The sequence below is a fragment of the Pteropus vampyrus genome, unplaced genomic scaffold (genome assembly GCF_000151845.1).
Source record: "Pteropus vampyrus isolate Shadow unplaced genomic scaffold, Pvam_2.0 Scaffold91, whole genome shotgun sequence".
Taxonomy (NCBI): domain Eukaryota; kingdom Metazoa; phylum Chordata; class Mammalia; order Chiroptera; family Pteropodidae; genus Pteropus; species Pteropus vampyrus.
Window position 1 is genome coordinate 184,533 of NW_011888872.1, and position 26,235 is coordinate 210,767.

General features: G+C 32.0%; 1 protein-coding gene and 2 non-coding genes across 10 annotated transcripts in view; 1 reads left to right on the plus strand and 2 right to left on the minus strand.

Annotated features, from left to right (window-relative positions):
• The window catches only part of USP34 (ubiquitin specific peptidase 34), a 214,788-nt gene that overhangs the window by 144,824 nt on the left and 43,729 nt on the right, over positions 1-26,235 (plus strand). For 5 of the 8 annotated variants that reach the window (XM_023532842.1, XM_023532838.1, XM_023532844.1 and 2 more), the window contains 16 exons: positions 3,546-3,628; positions 7,285-7,325; positions 7,473-7,597; positions 8,643-8,795; positions 9,737-9,841; positions 11,183-11,238; positions 11,335-11,455; positions 13,699-13,882; positions 14,244-14,407; positions 17,513-17,578; positions 18,809-18,955; positions 19,040-19,096; positions 19,193-19,270; positions 19,627-19,721; positions 22,732-22,904; positions 25,721-25,874. In XM_023532842.1, coding sequence (XP_023388610.1) covers positions 3,546-3,628; positions 7,285-7,325; positions 7,473-7,597; positions 8,643-8,795; positions 9,737-9,841; positions 11,183-11,238; positions 11,335-11,455; positions 13,699-13,882; positions 14,244-14,407; positions 17,513-17,578; positions 18,809-18,955; positions 19,040-19,096; positions 19,193-19,270; positions 19,627-19,721; positions 22,732-22,904; positions 25,721-25,874 — 1,802 coding nt within the window. The remainder of the gene's footprint in view (positions 1-3,545; positions 3,629-7,284; positions 7,326-7,472; positions 7,598-8,642; positions 8,796-9,736; positions 9,842-11,182; positions 11,239-11,334; positions 11,456-13,698; positions 13,883-14,243; positions 14,408-17,512; positions 17,579-18,808; positions 18,956-19,039; positions 19,097-19,192; positions 19,271-19,626; positions 19,722-22,731; positions 22,905-25,720; positions 25,875-26,235) is intronic. The other 3 variants (XM_023532840.1, XM_011363910.2, XM_023532843.1) reach the window with 1 other exon arrangement.
• Positions 21,894-21,963, minus strand: LOC111742318. Its single transcript, XR_002781278.1, has one exon. It is a non-coding gene; the product is annotated as a small nucleolar RNA U2-30 (small nucleolar RNA).
• On the minus strand, positions 22,132-22,211 carry LOC111742319. Its single transcript, XR_002781279.1, has one exon. It is a non-coding gene; the product is annotated as a small nucleolar RNA U2-19 (small nucleolar RNA).

The following is a 26,235-nucleotide window of genomic DNA, read 5'->3' on the forward strand; positions in this document are numbered from 1 at the left end:
GGTTCATGCCCCAATGGAGCCATGGTCCACGGTCTTCAGCCATGCTACCCTGAACAAGCCCGATGTCTGATCTCAGAAGCTAAGCAGAGTCGGGCCTGGTTAGTACTTGGATGGGAGACCACCTAGAAAGACCAGGTGCTATAGGCATAAGTAATAATAATTTTTTTAAAAAAGAAATAGTACACTAAACACTTATTTATTTTACCAAAGAAATATTTTATTTTATATGTTCATATGTAAGTGCAATATTTTCAGTTGAATTATTTTCTAGAACTATCACTTTGGCCCCAGAATACTAGAATATATGCCACTTGTGTGGAGAAACAACTTGCAGTACTCTCTCAGTTCATTTTATAAGTAGGTAAATGATATCTTTGTTAGCATTTTAATAATTTTTTAAAATTACAGTACATTTTGAGTATATTTTTTAAAAAACTTTGTATCTATTACATTCTTATGTTGTTGTCATGATAGAAATGCAAGTGTCATTTCCATTTTACTAAATATACCCTCTTGGTGTCTAGATACTTTTTCTTCATTTTTCTAAAATTGTATTGTTACTAATTGTAATACGTGAGCAGAAAATTTTGTAGCATATGAATTAAATACTAGCTATAATTGTTTTCATTTTCTAGCCTTTAATTTCAAAGTGTATAGTAGCCATACTAAATTAATGAAAATAGAGAAATGATGTTTTCTTCTTATCCACAGTGGCAGCTAGACTGTCTTGCTTGCTTGCTGAAATTAATATGCCAGTTTGCAGTAGATCCATCTGATCTGGATTTAGCTTATCATGATGTCTTTGCCTGGTCTGGTATAGCAGAAAGCCATAGGAAAAGAACTTGGCCTGGTAAATCAAGAAAGGCTGCCGGTGATCATGCCAAGAGTCTTCATATACCAAGATTAACAGAGGTAAGTACAGAAATTATCATTAAATTGTAGTAATGAATTCTGTTTATGTTTTAGGAGAGCTCATATATTTTTGCGTTTACAAAATGAAGAAATACACAAATGCAAGAAATACAAGAAATGCTATCCTAGATTACCACAGTATGACTTAATAGCTGAAGTGATGCCTTCATTTTAAAGCAGTAGTAATTATGAAGCAATAATGCTTTTCATTTCATCATCCAAAATGCAGGAATGAAATATATGGCATTTTAATGTTATGTAACTGTAGGAATGAGTTCATTATTTGGACTCAGTAATGTCTATACTGAGTGTTATCAGGGTCCATTCAAGAAAACAAACCACACTAAGTATTTCAACAGAGGAAATTTAAAATACAGAATTGGTTTTACATGTATGCATTAGAGGGCTGAAAATACAAAAAGAGAATACTGAGGTAACCCAGACAAGTAACCATTTACCACCCCCAGAGTTTGAGGAATATATGGCAAGAAAAGGTTGAGGTTTTCAGAAATAAACTTATACAAGGGACCCTGTTGAACTGAAACTTAGGCCTCTGAGAAAAGGATTTGGCTACTGCTTCTGAAACCAGCTTCTTTTTCTGGGTAAAATAACTTCTGGAACAGTGCTAATTGAAAAAGCAAGGGAGTAATCTCTCTAGTATCTCAGGTTGACAGAACCTAATAGGAAGCCAGCTGGCAAAAGAGGGATTTAGTGTGTGACATACCAGCCCTATTGCAGAGCAAGTTTATAGAATGGTAGATTTAGAGCTGAAGGAAATGATGCAATAACTAGCACATCCAACATTAAAATTAGAATTACTTTTGACTGTGGATTCTGTTGTTCTCATAATCAAATATTTGCATTTCCAATGTTTCCATCAGTGAACTGGGAAGTGGAGAGAGATGAAGACAGTTTTTTAGTTCTCATCTTGTAACCTTTTTGTAACCTTGTGAGAATGGCGCCTCACTTCATACCTGCTCAAGAAACACCAGTATAATGAGCTGTTACCGTTACAGAAATATTGTGGTGATCATAGGTTGGAAAATCCTGGTAAAAATGGAAACCTGAAGCATATGTCCCATTTGGAATTTTAGGAGTTAAATGGGAAAAATGCTGGTATTTCAGATTATTTATAGCTAATATAATTAAAAGAGACATAGGAACTACAGTGTAATCTAAATGTGCTCCACAGTGTTGCATGTTGTGAACTGCTTGCTTTACCTTGCATTGCTGTAATGTTTGTTTCTTTGTTTTTGTTCCCAGAATAAATTTTCCAGGTTACAATTAATATAAAAAGCTCAATTTGATTGTATTCCTTTCCATCAATTCACTAAATACTTCTGAAGCTTTTGACCGTTATTAGTGATTTCCTGTTGAGATATTAATAATGTGTGTGTGTGTGTGTGTAATACATACAGAGTTTGGAAAGAATTGGTTTGTTTTTAAAAAATATATACAAATACATTCTGATTAAAAATAGTTCAGAATATACACGTGAACCTTCTCTCCAGTTATAAGTGACTACCATTAATAGCTTTATGTGTTAGTGTTTTTTACTATACATATGCCAGTGTTAGGTTTTTATAGTTTACAAAAGGTACATACTATATGTATTTTACAGTTTGTTTATTTATCATAATAATTAGAGCCTAATATGTAAATCTAAGCTGTTTCAGAACAAAAATTTTTGTTACACTAATTCTGGAGACAAAGTCATCCAATTTTAGTATACTATAGATAGTAATTCTTTTAATTTATTGTCATGCATTCTTTTATTTGTTCTCCAAAATAGCCTTTTAGAAGGATCAAATTCCAAATTGGACTTTCAAATTCCAGCCTAAACATAGTTAAGCTTTCCTGATTTGGGGCAGGATAGGTTTAATTGATGTTCCCTTGTTTTGCACATTTGGCACATTGTATATACTTATGTTACAGTGCTCTCTGTGTTTTCTGCTGCACTGGGCTGGCATCTCCAGGATAGGAACAGTGCCTTATATAATAAGTGCCCAGAATGGGTTCTGCCCTACAGAAGGGATTCAGTAATTTTTCATTAAATTAGTAAATTATTTTTTCCCTATTATGTAAATTAAGAACTAGAATTTAGAAATTAAGTATTTTTTAGAATCATGCAACTCGAAAGTTAGCAAGCTAATTTTCATTGAACCTCAAGTTTTTCACCTAGAACCCATGCTCTGTATCCCTAGTATATTATATTGCTTTTCTATACTTACTTTAGGATAGTTGAGGAATCTTCCATTGCTTGACTTGTTTTTTATTTCAAAAGTAAAAAATATTTAATTCTTCACCCACTGCCCCCAAAAAACACTAATATGTAATAGATATATTTTTCTCACCCAATGGGGCAACATGCAAGAGAATTTGTAGATTAAATACACAGGTTAGTTTTGCTTGTGTATTTCTGAATTTTGAATATTTTCGTTTTAAAGTTGCTGTTTTTAACCTTGGTTTCAAAATTCTGGTTTTCTAATATTTGATATTTTTATAGTATTTTCAAATAGCCATTCTTAAGATATTTCCTATAGATAAAAATTAAAATAATATGGAGTCTTGGGTTAAAAATACAGTTTTGTGTTTTAATGTATTTAAAGACTTAATGTTTTTTTGTTTTAAAGGTATTTCTTGTTCTTGTACAAGGAACCAGTTTGATTCAGCGACTTATGTCTGTTGCTTATACGTATGATAATCTGGCTCCTAGGTATGAAACTTTTAACATAACTTATGTATGTATTTAAAGTAAGAACACAGTGTCTTAAAACTTAATTTTGAAAAAATTTAATACTTAACAGAAAAATTATGAGGGTGTTTCACTGAATTCTCATACTTTTTGTCTAGATTTGCATATTATTAACATTTTGTCAATTTTTATCACATAATCATGAGCGTATATTTGTGTCTGTGCAAACACATTTATTTACATATTGTCTTGAATCTTTGAGAGTAAGTTTCAGACATTATGAACATTTACCCATAAATTTGATGTGTATCTCTTAAGACCGAGGATATTTTCTTAAGTAAAATATTCAAATTTAGAAAATCTAACATTGATATAATACTGTTATCTAAACAATCAGTTGCTATTCATCTTGTCTCAGTATTCTTTATAACAATTCTTTTCCTGGTCCAGGATCATGTACTGTATTTAGTTGTCATATTTATTCCATTTCCTTTAATTAGAGGTACTTTCTTAGCCTTTCTTTGATGCTGTTGACATTTCTGAGTCACACAGGCCAATTCTTTTATAAAATACCTTTCAGTTTATGTTTCCTGATTATTCCTCATGAATAGATTCAGAGTATGCCTTTCAGCAGGAATACTCAATAAATGATGTGTCTTTCCCAATACAATCTGGTGATGAACGTTTGTCCATTATTAGTGATATTGATTTTGATCAGTTAATCTGGTTTCCTGTAGGTTTCTCTACAATAAGGTTTCTGAGTTTTCCTTTGTAATTAAAAGTAACCCCTAGGAATATATTTTGCAATTGCTTTAATTTCTTTGTAATAAAATTTTCATTCATTGATTTTTAGCATTCAGTGATGATTCTTGCCTGAATTAAATATTAGTATGTTTACAAACTCTAGTGATTTTCTAATTCTTACCATTCCTTTTATGTTTATTAATCTACATCTTATTGTGAGGAAGAGCTTTCTCGTTTATTTAGTATCAATTTTTTAAAATTGATCATGTTGTAATTAGTTACTAGTAGTATTCACTTTGCTAAAACTATACTTGAGTTGGCTTCTTCAGGCTTGTTTATGTGTCCTTTTGCATACCTCATTATTTGGCATGGAGGGGAGGAATGTTTTTTCCTGTTACTGCAGGATCTTCCAGGTTTGTAGTTTTCCTTGGTCCTAGAATCAGTCATTTCCTTAAGAAGTTCTAGTTCCTTTTGGTGGGGAACCTACAAAATATGGGTGTTTGGTATTCTCATTGCTTCTAGTGTTTCCTTGCTTCTAAGCCCTCGATTAACAAAAGTACAGTACAGAAGTTACCATTAAATTATAGTAATGAATATATGTGATATAATCATTGCTAATACATGGGGAGCTGGCTTTATGCCTTAAATAATTACATAAAGTATATTAAAGTGTGTAAAGTTAATTTCCAAATATTCCGTAGGTGTTATGTTGGACTAAAGTTTGCCGTTGTGCTGAAATGATTTATAAAGCTAATGTAAACACCTTTGAAAGTGCTTAATCCTATTTATGGTTAATAGCTAATTAACTGTTTAGATGCTTTTTAAAGTCACCTTCATAGGCAGTGGTTGCATATAAATAACATGATTACTTTTTTTCTAACGTACTTTTCTTTAGTGTCTGTCTCACTTGAATTCACATTCATTACTTGATTAATATCTGTGTTACCCCACTAGGCTCCAAATTCTATACGAACTATAACTGATTTTGCTAACCATTGTATTTTTAATGCCAGGCATCTTATCTGGCATTAAAGCTTATTAATGAATAACATGGGGAAATGAAGAACGTGCCTTTGATTTGTATGATAAAATACATTTTACACCCCAACCACCAATTACTGTCCAGCTAAATAATTCTTAATTCTTCCTCCTCGTCCTCTTAACACGCGTTCTACCTTTTTATCCCACACACTACAATATATTGAGTTAAGGCAATTCAGTGATGACATTAGTCTGCTTTTTGTTCACCTCGTTAACCTCAAACAATGAAAAATAAATGTGCAGATTTGATATCTGTTGCTGCTCTTCAAGCTGGTTCACTCTGTGGCAATTCTTGTTTTTCATTCCACCAGTTCCATTCTTACAGACCTCATTACAGTCTTTGAAATGTGAGCTCCCCTACCCCATCTCTATGTTTTCTCAGCTCCTGTTTCTGCATTGTTATTTTTTCATAAGCTCTCATCTTCAGTTTATATGGTGCAAGGAAGTTTATCAATTACAACAGCTAGACAGAACTTTTTGTCTACGTTATCAAAAATCTTCTAATGCTACAGATTTAAAAGATAGATGGGTAGGTTGCTATGGTAAAGTTAAATATATTATACCAATATGATAAAAATTAAAATGTAGTATGGCCAAATACTTGACTTAAAAATTTTGACTTCTTAGCACCTTTTACTTCAATAATTTTGGTGAGCCTTGCTTTTTGATATTTTGAAAGGTATTTTGTGAATTATGACGAAGTGGGGATGGTAAAGATTGGCTCTTTTTTTTTAACAGCTTATTTGTAAGGCAAATAAGCCATATTTAATCATTTTGTTTAAATGAAAAATTTTAATATTTAGATTTCTGTAAATTGAGATAATAACATTTTCCATCGAAGTTACTAAAAATATGGAGAAAAATGGAGCTGAAATCCTATAGAATTAAACTAATCAGTTATCTCTACTTTTTAATAATTTACTTTTAACCATTTTTGATAGAAAGTGGCATTAACAGTGCGAAAGTGTTAAACAGAAACTTTCATGGCTAAAAGCTTTTCTGAAAGAAAGGGTTTATTGGGCCAAATGCTAGCCAGAAAAGGACCACGTCCTAGTGGGGGCAATAAATCTAAATCACCAGCAGCAGGGCTAGATGGAGTAGGCAACATTGACAGCTGTTCTGGAGTTAACAGGCTCCTTTATACATTGTTTTGTGAAGAAAGATGTAAGTTGTTTTGAAAGAATTTACATTGGCTACAGATAATGGGGCGGTGGTGGTAAAAGGTGAAGTGGAGGCAGTTCTAGGATAGGTGCATAGTCTCTGAGGAAGAAATATTTACTACTTTTGATTGGTTGTGTGAAACTGTCCTGAAAGTTCATGCATAAGCAAGATGAGGCGGCTTCTGGTGGTTGCTGTAGAAGTTTCAAAGCTCCAGCATACATTCAGGAATGTGTGCAGTCTGTTGTTAGTTGCCCCACAGCTATTAACTGGTTAAATACCTTTGTCTCTTTCTTTCATTCTTTGGCCCTCTATAATATAAGTTAGCACATCTTAGAATTTTTGTCCTGTCAAAGGAAAGGCATTTTATGTTAGTTAATATATGGTTATTTTTTAAGGAGTCTCGGGTTTTGACTCTGAACTGTTAGAACCTTTCTCTTTGTAATACATGTCTTTAGTAACTAAATCATGAGCAGTTTTTGAGGGTTCATTTATTGGATTCACTCAAATTTTATTAAATCTGAACATTCATTTGGTGTTTGCTATAATAAAATTTTACCAGTGATTTTAAAAATAAAAGATAAAGACTATAGCGAAGAAAAGTAACTTTCTTAAAATCTAATCTTTTGGAGAGAGAGTTGTATATACCTTAAAGAATATGTGGTAATAAATAGAGTTTTTTTTAATTCATTGCTGAATTTAATTAGTGGTTGTTTTGTGTTTTTACTTTACAGAGTATTGAAAGCTCAGTCCGATCACAGGTCTAGACATGAAGGTGAGGGTTCAACAAAATTAATTTTTAATAATAAATACTTGGATAACTATATTTATAACACTATATTTATAATATCTTTAATAATGATAGTGTTTTCTTTATAGCACAAGCCCTGACAGCTGTATTTTTTTTCTAATTTTTCTTTAGTTTCACATTATTCAATGTGGCTCTTGGTGAGTTGGGCTCATTGCTGTTCTTTAGTGAAATCTAGCCTTGCAGATAGTGATCATTTACAAGATTGGCTAAAGAAATTGACTCTCCTTATTCCTGAGGTAAGATAAACATTAAGATTAGTACTGTTGCTCTTTATTTTTATATTACTAGCATTGATAATAAAAACATTAAAAAGTATATAGTTCTTAAAGAACTATATAGTTATATATGGAAACAAATGGACATGGTTCCATAAGAATATCACATTATCTGTAATGCGCTTATTTAATCCTTTAAGATCTAGAGTGTTTTGAACTATGTTTGAACTATGTACACTTGAGTGTGAACATTAAATATTCTGTGGCATTCATATTTGTCTTTTTCTGAAATATTTGTTTACAGAGTGATTCTTTTGCTTTTGGGTTTTTTAAATTGCTTTTTCTGGTTCGTGGTTCTTGAGTGTTTATTTTGGTAATTTATGTTTTAGAGAAGTTTCTTTTGCTTTTTCTATTGGAGTATATCCTTAGATGCAAGAGAGACTAAAAATAAGTCAAATATATTTTCTTTTGATTTCATTATTGACACTGAGGTCAATATAATTTTCACTAGCCATATCTTGATATTACTTCATATTGCTAAATGAAATAGTAGAAACACACTCTCAGTAATCACTTAGCCACAACAATCACATCTTCGAAAGACAGCACTGTCTAAAACTGTAGCTCTTAATTGAATGCTTATGTGTTCTTGTTCTGGCTCTGTCCAAGATAACCATTGTGACATTTGGGCAAGTCCTTTAGAATCTGTAAAATGTTCTAGTTTAACTACTTTCTAAATATCTTCTAGTTATGAAAATATTTTATTCTGTTACTTAACCTTGTAAATAAGTTGTGAATATACTCTACATAATCCCTTTTATATTTGTTGTGTTTATTTGTTGGTTTTATTTTACAGCCATATTTGAGATTTCTAAAATATGTTTTTACATATTACTGTATACTTTGGAGTACTTTATTCAAATCATATATTATTTACATGCATGAGTATGTGAATACTTTGCTAAAGAAGCCACTTAACATATTATTTCTGCCAACATAGTAACCTTAATATATTAACTTTTTAGTACTAACTAAGACTGTCTTTGGAACTTGCTTTTTCATTTAGACTGCAGTCCGTCATGAGTCTTGCAATGGTCTTTATAAGTTATCTCTGTCAGGGCTGGATGGAGGAGACTCAATCAATCGTTCTTTTCTGCTGTTGGCTGCGTCAACATTGTTGAAATTTCTTCCTGATGCTCAAGCACTCAAACCTGTCAGGGTAAGATTTTACTGTGTTCAGGAGCAGTTTCTGTTTTTTCAATTTCCTTTGTCCCAGGTTTATCACTGTGTTATATCCTTGCAGTAATTTTGAGTACTTGGTTACCATATATAATTTTTACAGAGAGAATAATAGTTATATAGTTCTTAAAATGACTGCAATGTGACACGTGTCCATGTTATACCTGGAAATGGAATCTATGTGCTTTGATTTTAGCTCTGTGGGATCTCTTATGGATACTCTGTTTGGAAATAACATTTGTTCTTACTTGGTTCTGGGCCTTGTGTTAATAAGTTGAAAGACAGAAACATAAATGTTGCTTTCTTCTCAGTCACACAGGGTTTTTTTTATTCTTATGATATTCTGAATTTTCAGTTTCTTTCCTTGCTCCAGTGTATATAATACTAGCCTTATAAAAGACTTCTACCACATGATAAATCCAGAGTCCATTAATAAGTAAATTTTACTAATCCCAGAAATACGATACATTGTAGGATTTACATTTTTCTCCTCTATAATATTCTATCATCGACTACTTAAGAAATATAATGAGTTCATTTTTTAATTTCAAAACTGATAGGCCATTGCATGTGTTTAGATTTATATATACTCATGTTCCATAGGTTCTTTTGTTCCCACATTTTCAATGAATTCTTAATTTGTATCACATTATTTAGCATATGTTATTCATGTATGTTCCAAGTACGTTATAATTAATTTGAGAGTAATGTTTTTCTGAGAGTTCTCATATTATTCACTTATGTACCTGTTCTGTTTTATAAAAACTAGTTCTATTTATTTTTTTGTTAATATATGAATACTGTTTAGTTTGCATTGGGATTTAATTTTTTTCATAAAGCCCATAGTTTCTTAAATATACTGTAATATAAGTTATTTCCCTTTTTAAAATGTTTTCACAAAGTTAAAATTTTTTTTTATAGATAGATGATTATGAAGAGGAACCAATGTTAAAACCTGGATGTAAAGAATATTTTTGGTTGTTGTGCAAATTAGTTGACAACATACATATAAAGGACGCTAGTCAGGTATGTTCAGGAAATACATTAACTAGTTAACAGAGTTGAATTTTGCACGTGTGTTTTCTTAACTTTATAGATCCTTATTAAAAGCATTTTTATCAGTCTATGAGTTAACAATGTCATAAGTTTTCCACTGTATTTATTTATGCCTTTCTATTCTGCTTTTCTTCTTTTTACTTTGCTCTTTGTTGTAATGTCTTCATCTGATACCTGTAAGTAGTTTCCTGTCTCTTCCAAATAAGATTTGTGGATGTAAAATCTTATTTGGAACATGAAATTTAGACTTTAAATTTAAATGCAACTTTCTATAATAGCATATGGATTTGGAGTTCTGAATGTAAATAAAATTGTAGTTCAAAAATAACTCATTTTAAGCTAAAATACTATCAGTTTGCTGATATATTAATTATATTAGAGTAAAATATTTTCATCCAAAGAAGTGTTTAAAACAAGTTTTTCAAAGACACACTTGCCATATAAATGCTTATATTTTCTCCTTTATAAATTTAGTAAGCACAAATGCATCTATCTGACCTCAGAAAAAAATGAGAAACACTTAAAGAAAATATATATAAATAGTAAATATTGTCTCAATTTTTTATATATTTCAAAGTGTGTGTATACTTTACATTTAAAATATCCTGTAGTGTTTGAACTTCCTATTTTTAAGAAACAGCTTACATGTGATGAATTCTTAAAGTTTTCTACTTTTCATTTGAAGAATTATAAATATTGAATGTTTTAACTTTTTTATTCATAAAGTATGCCAGATAAACATTAATTTTTTTAAATCTAGGGTTGCCCATTTAAAATAGGAATCTAATATTTCTTGCTTGCCAAAGTTACTTTCTTTCATAGAGATCTGAGTTTCTTTGAGAATCCTCTTAAGTTCTATTTTATAAAATCTGAAAAAAATTTTTGTGTGTACAGTGAAATTATTTAACTGTACATTTAAGTTTATTTTTAAAGCCTAATTTAAAGGTGCTATTAAAAACAAACCTTAGTGGGTGAATTGTACAGTATGTGATTACATCTGAATAAAATTATTAAAACTAAAACAATAAACCTTAGAGTCTTCTCAGTAAATTTCTGTACCATAATTTATTACTATTTCATTGTATCTTTTTTAAAGGACTATCAGTGATGTATTTACATCTATAATTTTATTAATTGACCATGATAAGTAAAGAGTTATTTGTTATTTAATAGGTATATTAATGAATTTAGGAGAACTGAATTCTTGTTACTGACAAGGAAAGGGTTTTTTATTGTTGTTGTTTTAATAATCTCTGAACTACTAAACATAAAAATTTATATTTGAATTTTGTATTTTCTCTTTGTATTAAGACAACGCTCCTTGACTTAGATGCTTTGGCACGACATTTGGCTGACTGTATTCGAAGGTAAAATTTGATGTGAGATTGACAGTTATGTTGTTGAGAAAAGATAAAGGGTGTAACTGTGTGAACTACCTTGTTTTCTTGTATTCTTTTGTGTAGCAGAGAGATCCTTGATCATCAAGATGGTAATATAGAAGATGATGGGCTTACAGGACTCCTAAGGCTCGCAACAAGTGTTATTAAACACAAACCACCCTTTAAATTTTCAAGGGAAGGACAGGTAGGCATTAAGACATCTAGTGTCTATATGAAATTTGATTGAAATTTTTGTTTATGGATATGTGAAATTTTCTTAAACATGCAAACAAAAAGTTTGCTAGAACTTTATTGGTGGTAGGAAAAGTGAACTTTGAATAAAATGAACCTTGAAATATAAGTCTTGGCTTGTTTTTAGAATGCAGAAACAAGTTTTAATTCCTATGATTGGAGAGAGGCAAACTCTGATAATACAGTTTGGTAGGGTCGACTATTTTGAATTAATAATTTACACAACGGAATTAATAAGTAGTCATATAGAGTACCTGTCTTATTTCATATTTAAAGGCCAAATTGACAAAATCTGTTATTGAATGTTTGATACACTTAATGACTCTATACCAACACATGTCTAATTACTCTTTAGATTAAATTATTCACTTTTCCATTGGCACTTTTGCCGTTGCCTGCATTGACAGGAAGATTGTCCTGGGCATAGACTAAGGATTCCTGAGATAGGCTAAGGTGACAGTCTTATCTTTATCTGTCTTAAATCCATGCTACTTCCCCTATTTCACAAAGCCCCCTGTGCTAGTTCTAAGTCCTTTTTTAAGTTTTCCATTACACTTACTGGGAATAATTTGATTGAGTAATAGCCTTGCTTATTAAGTTATAAACCAATATATAACTTTTATTCTAAAATATAAATATATTAGTTGTTTTTTTTTTTGATAACATATCATTATAAAGTAAAGAATCATTGTAAATAAGGAAAAAAAATTTAGCTAGTGCAAAGAGAAGATTCCTATACATAGTTTGATTTCTCCTGATGCTTTGGTGATGGCCTTCCAGGACTTTCTGTGACTGTTAAAGACACAAATATATCATTTATATTATGTAAATACCAGTATGTGATCTGCTTTCTTCATTTAAAAAAATGAATACATTAAAAAAAATTTTTTTTTAATTGAAATACATAAGAGAGAAATAATCTTTCTTGGCATGTTTCTCGTAAAAGAACATTGCAGGAACACATTTGCATACCTGTTATATACTCATATAAATTCTTAAATTTGATTCATTTTAAACAAAGTACATCACTTTACAATAGGCTATACAGAATAAAATCAGCAAAAGAAGAGCATAGGACCAAGTCTGGTAGATCCCACGTTCATGCTTCTAAGTGTCCTGTTCCAATGGCGTTGCACACGACATACTTAATTCTCCCAGCAATGAATGTTACAACGCATGTGGTGTTGTCCACCAGGGAAGCTCTCGAGCCTAGGTGTCCAGGGTTTTTATTGGGGTGAGTCATATAGGCACAATAGTATCTGCATAACTAACCACAGTCACTAAAATTTCAGATTCCCAGGTTGAAAGCAGTTATTCAGCATAAACCAAATACAAACAGGTAGTGAGCCACTTTTATCACTTAGGGAAAGTTTTATATCAGAGGAGGGAACTGTTTACCATTCAGGTTTCCAGATAACAGCCAAGGCAAGCTTGACAATCCAGCATTTCTAAATGGATAGCAGTCTCAGTCTTAAGTATATTACCTCTTTTCTTTACACTACTCCAGGAAGTTTTTTATCCCAGAACGATGTACCATAGTAGTATTGGAGAGGAGTGAGGGAGGTAATTGGTCCTTTGGTACTTTACCAAAGAAGGTTAAGAAAGAACAAGTGGGAAAGGTGACCCTTTCTCAGGGAGATCAAATTTAGGAAAAAGTACATCTGGATTGTACTTTACATGGTAAACTTTGCACCTCAGTTCGAACTTCACTGGTATAGAAATTAAAGACTTGGTGTCTAAATCATGACTCGGGCACCTGCCAACTCTGTGACTTCAGAGAGCCTTTGAATATTATCTGGCACCTAAAAGTTCTAATGAGTAATTTGCTGCTTTTGCTGCTGTTGTCACTATTATTTTTATTAGAGTGAAATGGAAAACTTAAATAAATGCACAGGCAGTCAAGATAGGGAGTAATGAGTCCTTAACAAAAACTTTTGGTCAGTTAATGGAGTGTAAAATAAAAGCATTGTAGATGGGAATCTGTAAGAATGAACTGATTTAGGTATCAAGAGGGAGGGAAGGTAAGAGTGATAGTGATCTCTACCCATTCTCTTTTCTCTAAAAGAAATGATCGTTGGGAAGACTTTCGGACGATAGTATATGATGCCACTTTAAGTTTTTAAAGTCTTTTAGTAAATTGTAGATTGTCATATAACCTAGTTTATGTAATGTACTTGGTCTTTTTCTTTTTTCCAGGAATTCTTAAGAGATATCTTCAATCTCCTGTTTTTGTTGCCTAGTTTAAAGGATAGACAGCAGCCAAAGTGCAAATCACATTCTTCAAGAGCTGCTGCTTATGATTTGTTAGTAGAGATGGTAAAGGGATCTGTTGAGAACTACAGGCTAATACACAACTGGGTTATGGCACAACACATGCAGTGTAAGTATTCTTTTCCTTTAATCTTTCGTATACAGAAATGACATTTTTAGAGGGCATGATTTAATAAAAGAATTTGCTGTTCACACACTTTAACATTGTAAATTGTTGTTGCTAGGATGTTACAGAAGTTAAAAAGTAAAAATTTTTTAAAAATACAGTTGTGACAGTCCTTTGAATTTTTAGGAAATGAATTAGTTTTACTATGTGTTCTTACTAATTTTAAAAATTACTGTGTATAATATTTTATATATATTAACTAAATATGTAATGGAGGTAAGTAGTGTCTATTAATAAAAACAGAATACATTATGTTTAATAGTTTGTTGGTGGGGGGTGCATCTTTTCCTCCCTCTTTTTTCAGCAGCTCATGCACCTTATAAATGGGACTACTGGCCTCACGAGGATGTCCGTGCTGAGTGTAGATTTGTCGGCCTGACTAACCTTGGAGCTACATGTTACTTGGCTTCCACTATTCAGCAACTTTATATGATACCTGAGGCAAGACAGGCTGTCTTCACTGCTAAGGTACAGTTTCCTCACTTTAAAAGTTAAAACTAAAAGTCAAATTTTGTTGATAAATCTTGACTTTTTTTCAGTTTACTAAACTATTATGAGAAAGTAATATGTGAATTAAAAAAGAAAATTTGATTACGTAACTAGCTAACTCATGTTTTAATTATTTTTACATTTCAGTAGATTACTACTAACATTGTAGTATAACTTATTTCTCAAAGGAAAGCATAGTTGTGGAATATACATACTGAATGTATACAGTGACATGGTATTGTCAGTAAAAATAAATACAAATTTTAATTATATAGAAAATAAGCAAAGCATAAAGCAAAATAGGAAAATAGTACCAAGATCATTAAACTTGTTTCTTTAATATTTATCCCAAAGTAAATTTGATTGCAGGCCTAGTTGTTTGGGTAAGCTCTGCTTTGTTATTTTCGTTATTTGTTCTTTCTAGTTTTCATTCTTTTTTACCGTGGACTATTTTCAGTTTGTCGCTTAGCACTGCTTTTAAAATTTCTTGGAAAACTTTCTTTATGCTTGCACTTGAGTTTTTGTTTTCCTCCATCATGTCATCTTGATGTCCTGGCTCCCCACCACCCCCAACAAAGTATTGCAATTCTTTATATATCTCTATTCAATTCTTAATATGTTTAAGTTAATGCTTTAAGGCTTCCAATTTATAGTATACTCAATGAGTTTGCTTTTTGGCTTCAGTTACATTGATGTTTTTAAGTTTATCATCTGAGACATTATGTTTAGAAATAGTTGAATAATTGATTTCATTTAGCATATGGAAATTTTGTGACTAAATTTGCTGGTCCTAGCTGCATAAATTTGTAGAACAAGTTATTATCAAAGAAGCATGTTTTCAGTAATTTTCTTTTTAGCTGATGATTTAGCCATACTTGTTTTTCTCATTGTCATATTAATGACCACCTTTTAATCATTAGCATTGTCAGGAATTAGTATATATTAACAGAAAGAACAATCAGATCTGCTAATTGTAAGTCTCATAAATGGTATTTTTGGTTAAGAACTAAATTTAGATTTGTCTCTGCATCAAAAATACAGAATAGAATTTGACTTGACTTTGGAAAGTACTCTAGTTAATGGGCACTTGATTGTTAAATGAAAATGTTAGTTATTTTTATTCCCTTTTCTGATGTTCACAGAAAGCTTATAGAAAGCTACATATATTTTAATTGTGGTAAAATGTACACAACATAAAGTTTACCATATTAGCCATTTATTTATAAGTATGCAGTTCTGTGGTATTAAATACATTCACATTGCAATCATCACCTCCATCAGTCTCCAGAATTTTTTTACTATTCCCAGCTGAAACTCTGTACCCATTAAATATTTAACTCCCCATTCTCACTTCTCCTAAACCCCTTGCAACCACTATTCTACTTCCTGTCTCTATAACTTTGACTATTCTGGGTACCTCCTATAAGTCAAATCATAACAACATTTAGTCCTTTGGTAACTGGCTTATTTCACCTAGCCCAGTGTCTTTAAGGTTCATCCATGTTGTAATATGTTTTAGAATTTCCTTCCTTTTTAAGGCTAAATAATATTTCATTTTGTTTATCCATTTGTCAGGGGACACTTTTGGTTTGCTTACTCCTTTGGCTATTATGAATAGTGCTGCTATGAACATGAGTGTACAAATACACATTCAAGTCCTTGCTTTCATATCTTGTGTATATGTGCAAAATTGTAATTGCTGGATCATATAGTAATTCTGTATTTAGTTTTTTTGAGGAATCACCATGCCATTTTCCAATGTAGCTGTGCCATTTTACATTCCTATTAGTAGTGCAGAAGGATCCCAATTTCTTCACATCCTTGCCAACATTTGTCATTTTATGTTTTGTTGGTAATAGTCATCCTAATGGGTGTGAACATGTATTCTTTTAAGTAGTAAATACATACATATATGTAGGATATAGATTTATTTAGAAATTGCACATTTAATAAAATATCCTTGGTCTGACTTGATTTTAAAGAATTCAGTCACTTCTGTTCTATAGCCAACTAATACTTTATTCTCCAATAATGAAAATATAAATCCAGATCTTCATTCCTGAACACTTTTGTATTCCAGATTATTAACAATTTGCATGTATTAGATATTTATATAGTGGAAAATGTCAGTTTATGTGACTATTCTCATAATTTCATGGAATATTAGACCTACTATATGCCAGGAATATACTGTAATTATTTTTGCCAATTTGATTACTTTTAATTCTTATTGCCTTAATATCATATACTTTTATGATAGCTATATGTTGAACAGATCTCAATTTCAGTGTCCTTATCTTGTGTCCACAGTTGAATATATGCTCTTAAATAACAGCCGTATTACTTGCACTCAACACAAATAAGTAATGTATGCTTTTGGCATATAGGAAGCTTATTCCATGAGACTATCAGAGCTTCTTCAAAATTATGACAGGTAGTAAGATAATATTTCAGAGATTTATTTTAATATTTAAATGAGATATGGTATATCTAATAACTATCTAGCATGAATGTGGAACTCTCCTATAAGGCTGGTGTTCATTACTAAATATCTAGTGAATGAGTCTAGCCAGATTCCTGAATCTCAGTTAATGATATTTGAAATATTTAGAGGATTTTCAAAGCTCTTGGCCAGTATTACTCTGCAATGTTAAGGATCTCCTCTTGTTCTAGAAAAAAATAAAGGTATGTGACTTGATGAAGGCAAGATATCATTTTTTTAATGTGTGAATTTATTGTAGAAAACAGCTTAGTTGCACACCTAAAATGTTTTTTGTTTTTACAAAATCAACTTTTAAATCAGCATTGCACCAAAGAGTGTTGATCTGGGAAGCAATTTTTTAAAGATCTTTTTATTCACCTTTGTTACATAGTAGTAATGGCAGTATTTATATAATGAACAAAATGCTCCAATTTTTAAAATGCTAGAATTGCTAAAGAAAGAATATACCATATCTATGCTTTTTCTACACATAGCAGTAAGAATGAAAAAAAATAGTGTTAAATACATTGTAATACTTTCTTGGAATGTCTAATTTACTGCCATCAGTATCTTTTAATGAAAAGTTTTCTTTTGACTTCCAGTATTCAGAAGATATGAAGCACAAGACCACTCTTCTGGAGCTTCAAAAAATGTTTACATATTTAATGGTATGTTTGAGAATTGTGTACAGAAAACTACTTAGAATATACCATTTTGACAAAGCTGAAAACATTAAATGGAGTTCATTTGTATTGGCTTTGTCCTGAATGGTTACTCTTAATTGATCAGTTACTGGTATTTTTTGTTACAATAACTTCTAACAGCTATCAATCTACATCCTGTTATTTGTCCTTTGAAGAATCTCTTGTATCTGATCCTTTTCCTGTCACAGGGTCACCCTCCTTAGGATTAGAGTTTTCTGACTGATTTCTCTTTGTCTTTCTTAATCCCCACTCCCAAAACTATAAAAATAATCCATTTTTTAAAATAGCAAATATTACTTCCCTGTTCTTTAAACTCTTCAGTGGTTCTTTATTATGAATAGACTAGTATTCAGATTCATTAACATTGTACCTATTCTCTGTGATATTTGCTCCCTCCCTTCAGCTTCCTCCCCATATTCAGCCTCACCTTATAGTAACTATAAGCCTTTTGAAGCCCATCACCCTGTTGCTTCATCACTTGTGCAGTTATTTATACCACTTCTTCCTGTAGTGCTTTTCTCTCAGCACTCTTTTCCTTTGTCATCCTTCAAGAATCAAGATGGTTTTCACCTCTTAAGAGACTAAAGATTCCGTAGTGTCTTCAAGTCACCATAAATAAATCTATCATGGTTACCATTTGTATTTGACAGTTACTTGTCTCACCTGTTAGAATCTTGGGGACAGAGATTATATCACATTTATTACTGTATTTTTTTTAGCTTCTCATTCTTAATAAGGATGCAGTAAGTGAGATTTTAAACAAAATAGTCATTCCTTCATTCTACTTTTAATCTCCATTTTACAGAGTTGAAACTTCATCTGAACTGACAAAACAGAAAACTGTAGGAAAACATATTCAGCCTGCAAAGATTTTATATTTTATGCTTCACAATACTAATCCATGTTCTTTGAATCTCAAAATTCTCCCTAGAAATTCCTAGATTTAAAAAACACAAGTTTTTAAATTTAAGATAATATGAGCATCTTTGGCACCAAGACTATTAAACTGAAAAATGCGTGAATATCAAACAAAAATGAGGGAAAAAAGGCATTTAAACCTTGGTAGATTTATTACGTGTTTTGGTGTTTATTCATGAAACTTGCGATAATTTACTTATTTTTATTTAAGACTTAGATTTGTTTGATTGTTTTTTATTCCTTTTTTCCATACTCACCCCCACTTTTCCTTTACAGGAGAGTGAATGCAAAGCATATAATCCTAGGCCCTTCTGTAAAACATATACCATGGATAAGCAGCCTCTGAATACTGGCGAGCAGAAAGATATGACAGAGTTTTTTACTGATCTGATTACCAAAATTGAAGAAATGTCTCCAGAACTGGTTAGTACCAGAATACTGAAGTTTCTTTGAAATTTGTACAGATTCTCTCAACTTTACTGACTTTTGTTTGTAATTTTTTTATAGAAAAATACTGTCAAAAGTTTGTTTGGAGGTGTAATTACAAACAATGTTGTATCCTTGGTAAGTATTCTACCTGTTCTTTGCTTTTTGGAAATCTTAATATATATTTTAGTTTATTCTGATTAATTAACCAATTTTTGACTATTGGTTGGCCAGGATTGTGAACACGTTAGTCAGACTGCTGAAGAGTTTTACACTGTGAGATGCCAAGTGGCTGATATGAAGAATATTTATGTGAGTGATATATATTTTTAGACTTTTTTCCTGCTTTTAACTATTCGTATATAGCAGATTTGTTTGTCATCTATTTTCTTCATTCTTTACTTCTCAAATAAGAATTAAAGGTAGACCACAAAGCTAATTTTTCCTGATCAAAATTTAAATACTTTGCTTTTGAAAATTTTAGTAAGAGTCATAGAGCATTTTGTCAATAGGAGGGGAAAACTGATTTTTTACTGAAATTAAAATTTTACTTTTTAAAAAAAATTTGTTTTCCTCTATGCATTCTATCTTAATTGTAATTAGTGATTTTTTTTATTTTTGCATGCTGTAAACAATAATATGAAACTTAAATGTGGCTTTCTACACAGGAATCTCTCGATGAAGTTACTATTAAAGATACTTTAGAAGGTGACAACATGTATACTTGTTCTCATTGTGGGAAGAAAGTACGAGCTGAAAAAAGGTATGTTTTTGAAATGCAGCTTTTATCATTTGATAAATTATCAAATGGACGTAAAACACAAACCTATATAAATTAATATTAAACTTTTATGAACATTATCTGATTAAGGTTGAGGTTGCCTGCTTGGAGCTTATATTCAGTAACTTTTCCCTCAATTATTGAAGTATACTTTCAAACACTCAAAATTTTTTCAAATTTTTTGTCTCTAATCATATATTTAGCAAGGCTTGTCTGATAGCTTAGCTCTCTGCTCTGTACTCAGTGGAGCATAATAGTCTATTCATGAACTGAAAGCACCCTTCTCTAAATTTGTAAAGTGAGAGATTTTTTTCTTATGAGCCAGCCATAAGGTGGCCAGTTTAGGACAGAGTAGTTGGGTAAAGATATTTCAGTTCTGCAAGTGAATATTGAATGACAAATAGAAATTAGATTGAAAGAGTATCTTATTAAGTTAGTTCCTAGGAACGAAAGCAGAGAAATAGAAATGACCTTATATGGGTAAGAAGTTCAGGATTAATCTAGCCTGCTTCATTCAGGTAGAGGATTTGCAGTGACTAGTAAAACAAGATTGGTAATGTACAGTGACATCAAATGATTTAACATCTAGATTTTGGAATTACCTGCATCATCAATTGAAGCCATCAGAACATCCACCTGAGAAAGAACATAGCTGATGCGAAGAATAGAGACAAGCCAGCCTAAAAGTACAGAGGAAAAAGTGACGGAATCAAAGCTAGGAAAGAAAGAAAATCAGGATAGGGTAGTAACCCAGAAATTGAGGAAGAAAATCTCAAGAAGAAGATATTTAATTGACGATATAGTTTGCAGAGATGGAGAAAAATGACAGCTGAGTAAAAGCATTGGGTTTTCCAAAAGTAGTTTAGTTGGATGTTTTGTCAAGTTGTAGCAATAGAAGCAGAATTGTCAGGGTACATGTCATCAAGTATAGATCATTCATTTTAGAAGTTTGACCAAAAAACAGCAGGTAAGATAGTCTCTAGAAAGAACTGTGGGATCAAACAGAGTAATTCTCTAGATGAAATAGATCGGAGTATCTATTTCATCAGAATGAAAAGCCATTGCTTCAAATTGCTTAATAGAAGATTTCTCCACGTAAATATGCATTTGAAAGGAATGGTATTCTTTTTCTCAGTCTCTAAAATGAAGTCATTTGCAAAACAGAAAGGTGGTAGGTGGACATAATTGAAAGTATAACTGTGCTGGCAGTTACAGGGAGAAGACAAACTCATCTGACAAGAGTTGGGTTAGGGGTAGGAATTAAAGACTTGAAACATTCCCTTCTTTTAGCTAATGTGAGAGTGGTGGGTGGGTGTGGGTGTGGGTGTGTGTGTGTGTGTGTGTGTGTTCGTTTGTTCTAATCTCCCAAGCAAAGTGTTATTCAGTCTTTTGTATTCTTACCATCCTTTCAGATGTCTGTAATAACAGTAAATGTTTAACAAAAGTGGGCTGAGGATCATATACTGTTCTATCTTAAAACCTCCGGTTTTCTCAGCTATTGATTCTTTCCTGAATAATTTTATCTACCACCATAATATTAATCTCCGTTGATATGCTAATGATTCCCAAATTATCTTACGTAAGTCAAAATATTGTGCTGTGCTTTTCCAGCTGTTTTACTTGTGTTTTTCATAGATTCAGTAGGTTTATAACATAAATTCTCATCACTTCAGATGTGTTTGTCTTTTCATCCTATGACTTAATCAGTGTTCCCACTGTACACCACAAATCTTTTGGTGAGTTTTAGCTTTCAGGAGAAAGTTCATACTCACATTACACACAGGCCCTTCATCATTTGACTCCTTTATACTTCTGTAACCTCATCATTTATTTGTCAGTCTCTCAAATAATCAATCATGATGAGTTTTTTAGACTTATTTCCTGTTTGTGCCATCCTTCCCATCTTCTTTATTTCCCTAAATTCCTCTTGCTTTAAACAAATTCTCCTTTAAACTCTAGATAGTGAAGTATTATTTCCTGAAATTCTTATTTGTTATAAATTCAAGATTTTATATATATTTTGTTTAAACCGAAATTTTGGTTTTTTAAACTTGAACTAGCAGTATGTCTGCTGTAAGATTTTGGTAACCAGTTAACCTGTTGCTGTTGTTGTAATATCAGGCAACACTTTTTTTTTTTTTTTTTTTTAAATTTTGGGCTCAGATCAAGTGTAGAAACCTGCATAGTTATAAAGGTCAGTAGTAAAACCTTTTTATCATTGCTCAGAACTAGTTAACCTTTCATGTGCACATATCCATCACCCCACCCCCAGTTGCATTCAGCCATTATTAGCAAGTCTTCAGTTATCCACTGTTACCTTTATAAACAAACATACACACACACACACTCAGATATAAGTCCTTATTGTTGTAAATTACTTGATATTTTTGCATCTCAGAACTACAGAGATCCTGCATCACATAGATTAGAAGGACTTCTAATGCTCAGATTTGGCAACACTTCTAATGCTTCAGGGCAACACTTATTGAATAATACGTTCTAAGCAGCGTTCTAGAAGTTGTCGAGAGTATGCACTTTTAACTCAATTTTACAAATCAGGCATTAAGCTCAAAGATGTTAATTAACTTGTGTAGGGTCATACATCATCTAGTAAATGATATAGCCAGACTTTGCAGTTCTAGTTCAAAAAAAAAAATAAATACTTCAATCCCTGTTATTTAAGGTAGAAAAGAAAACTCTGAACCATAGACTTCTTGCCTTTGAAGTACAATGTGATTCCTTTAATGCTTCCATACGGTATCTTTAGATATCTTCATGATGGTGTTTAATATAGTCTACTTTGTAATTTTTTGTTTATTTTTCTTATTTAGATGTAAGAAAGCCCTTTCAGAAGGCAAAAAGTCATGTAAGAGGGCTGGATATATGTACATATGTGTGTATGTATGTGTGTTCCCCTCTTACATGATTGAAGTACTTTTAAAAGACAATTTTAAACAAAAGATATTTTTTCCTTTTTCTTTCTGTCTTTCAGGGCATGTTTTAAGAAATTGCCTCGCATTCTGAGTTTCAATACTATGAGGTATACATTTAATATGGTCACGATGATGAAAGAAAAAGTGAACACACACTTTTCCTTCCCATTACGTTTGGATATGACACCCTATACAGAAGATTTTCTTATGGGAAAGAGTGACAGGAAAGAAGGTAATTTTCCATCTCTTTCTCTTGCCTAGATTTATCGTAAGTCTCCATAACAAGATAGTCATAAAGTTGTAATTAGCTATACATTTAACAAAATTAAATTGAATCTTAGAAGAATATTTTTAAAGACAATATGGCACAATCAGTTAATTACCACATATTTAATATCTACTAGGACAGAGGTATTGGGGACATGGTATTAAAGAAGATAATTCCTGCCCTTGTACAGCTTAAGTCTAGTGAGCAAGTATTATATCGAACCAGAAATCAGGAACATGATACATTGTCAAATAAGACAGTGACTCTATCACAGATCTAGGGGAATTGGGGAGAGCTTTCATGAGAAGGTGACATTTAAGCAGAGCTTGAGTAAGAGCTAGATTGATAGGAATGGCTAGGCTCATTGTGTTGGGGCAGGTGATGAGATGGGCAAAAGCAGTGGCCAGATCATTTTGTTCGTAGACTGTGTTAATTTTTATCTTTATTCAGTGTGAAACCATTGGAAGATTTTAAGCAGGGAATTGAGATGGGAACCAGGTGGGATCCGGAAAAGGTTACTCTGACTACAGTGATTGAAATGAATTAGCGGATGATGAAAGGGGTGTGGAGAGGCTATTCTGGTAAACCACAGAGATGGCAGCGTAGATGAGAAAGCGTACCAGTAAGATTGCGGGGAAGTATATGAAGATAAGGTTAACAGGACTCGACTGAATTAATAAATAAATCCAACAAAGTTATTGAACACCCATTTACTATTCTTATGGTAATGGGAATATAGTGACAACAAAGAACAAGGTCTCTGCCCCTATGAGGCTTATATTTTAGTCATTCTTTTGCTAGAGAGAGGAGGAAAGTCAAGAATGACTAGATTTCTAGCTGGAACAGCTAGATGAGTAGAGTGGTCACTGTATCAAGAAGATCTCAAGAAAGAAAATGTGTTCAGTAGTATTGAATGCTAAAAAAGAACAGTTCCAGGAGTGCATGATGGAAAATAATCAAACATGTAGAAGATCTTTGGTTATCTTTATCAGAGTAATGTAACTTGGTTGTTGCAATAGGAAGGCAGATTGCAATGAGTTAAAGATGGCACTTGGTTCATAAGTAGTTACTTCCAAGTTGTTATTACTTCCTTAAGACTGGTGATTTTTCAAAATTCTGTGTGTATGCACCTCAAAGACCACAGAGATGAGGAATGGAAATAGATGAGAGAAGAAAGCAGAACAGGCCCAGCTGTTGCCTTTTTCCTTTTTCTTTAGCTAGACAAGTTCCTAAAATTTACATAACGAGAGTCCTGGCAATGTTTTCTTTGTATGAAAAGTTCTGCTGATGTAAATTTTTAAGGTTTGAAGAAGCCACTATAAAGTTTAGGAAAGAGAATAGTATTTTGACCTTTATACTCCATTGCCTGGCATTTAATGAGTGAATAAATGTTTTACACTCAGTAAATGGGAGATGAGAGGTGTGAACAATGAGCATATAGGGTAGTCTTTCAAGTGGAGAACTTACTCTTTCTTTGAAGAGATGAGAGAAGATGGTGGCTAGCTATGAAGGAATATGGAGTTATGGCAGGAAATTAAATTAGGATTTGAGTATGTTTAGAATTTGCAAGAAATGAGCCAGTAAAGATGACAAGTTTGAAAATACAGGTGAAGTTAATAAGGGGGCATTATTTATATACATCTGACTTTAGAACTCCTTTCGTACCTTTTGTAAAATTATGGTAAGACCGCTCAGGAAACTGCTTCATTGTATTTTTCATCATGCTTCATCTATGGGTGAAAGTGGCAGAAATTTATGCCAAGATGAAGGAATTTGTTAGGCCACAAGCGATGCATTCACTCAGACCCTAGTACATCCAAACTCATGGCCACTGCTCTGACCGTCAGCCATTTTTCCCTCTCCACCTAATTGTCACTTTACTTTTCAATTTACACTGTGCACTCATATTAATCAAATTTGCTCTCACTTATTTGCTTCTGATAATATAGTCATCCCTCGGTATTCTCAAGGAATTGGTTCTAGGGCCCTCCACAGATACCAAAGTCCTTGGATGCTTAAGACATAGAACAGTTCATGTAGTCGTCCTGTCATATCCGCAGATTCCCAACCACAGAGTTCCAACCATGGATCCAAAATACTGTTTTCCATCTGCCTTTTATTGAATTCACAGATGTGAAACCTGCAGATACAGAGGGCCAACTGTACTTTTTCCTTTCTGCGTGATGCTGGGAATACAGATTGTAAATTATATGTCGTCTTCAAACTTATTACACTATACTGTAGTTTTTTCTTTAGTGTCTTTAATACCTTTCAAATTTTAAGTCTTTATAGGTGGAAAGTATATCTTTGATTTCTGTCTACATAAATCTCTTAATAGAGTGTTTTCTATTAACTGATAGGATGCATGCTATCAGTATAGTACTCTATTTTCCTTAATATGAGACTAAAAGACATAAATATGTTAATGACCTTTCAGATCTTGTATTTGCCTCCTAATAAAGGTAATATAGAATGCTTCGTTCAGATTTATCTATTTCAAAAGAAACAGCCAGATCAAACAAAAGGAATATAGTTTATATATTGTATTGATATTGTCCATAGTTATGCACTAACATGGGGATTGTTTTTCCAGTGATTTGTATAAATGTTCTTTAAAATTGTAGGCTTTGGATCATGAATAACTAGCAAGTAGAGTTATTTTGTGTCTATTTTATTATATAATGTATCTGTGTCTATTTATGTACATTAAGTGTATAAAGTGATTCTAAGATGTCACTAATTTTCAAAATTATTGAACTATTTTATGTAAATCATTTCAGGTTTTAAGGAAGTCAGTGATCATTCAAAAGACACAGAGAGCTATGAGTATGACTTGATAGGAGTGACTGTTCACACAGGAACAGCAGATGGTGGGCACTATTATAGCTTCATCAGAGATATAGTCAATCCACATGCTTATAAAAACAATAAATGGTGAGTTTTAAATATTCTTGGGATTTTAAAAAAACTTTTCTGTTTTTAAAGTATTTATGTTTTCATGATAGTTTTCAGATCTGTTTTCTGATTTTAGTTTTCTAAAAACTTTCTATAAAGTTAGGAAAGGGGTTAGACAACATTTTTAAATGAAAACAACTTTCAAAAGATAATATGAATCACTTGTTCTTAAACTTTATGGATCTCCAGACTATTTTGAGAATTTGGTAGATGCTTTCCTGAGAAAAACACAACACACACAGTTTTGCATACAACTTTATATTCATAGACAATATTGAACCTTCCGAATCTTAGCTATGTTCACTCATTCAAGAGCTATTGTTTACTGAATGCCTTCTTA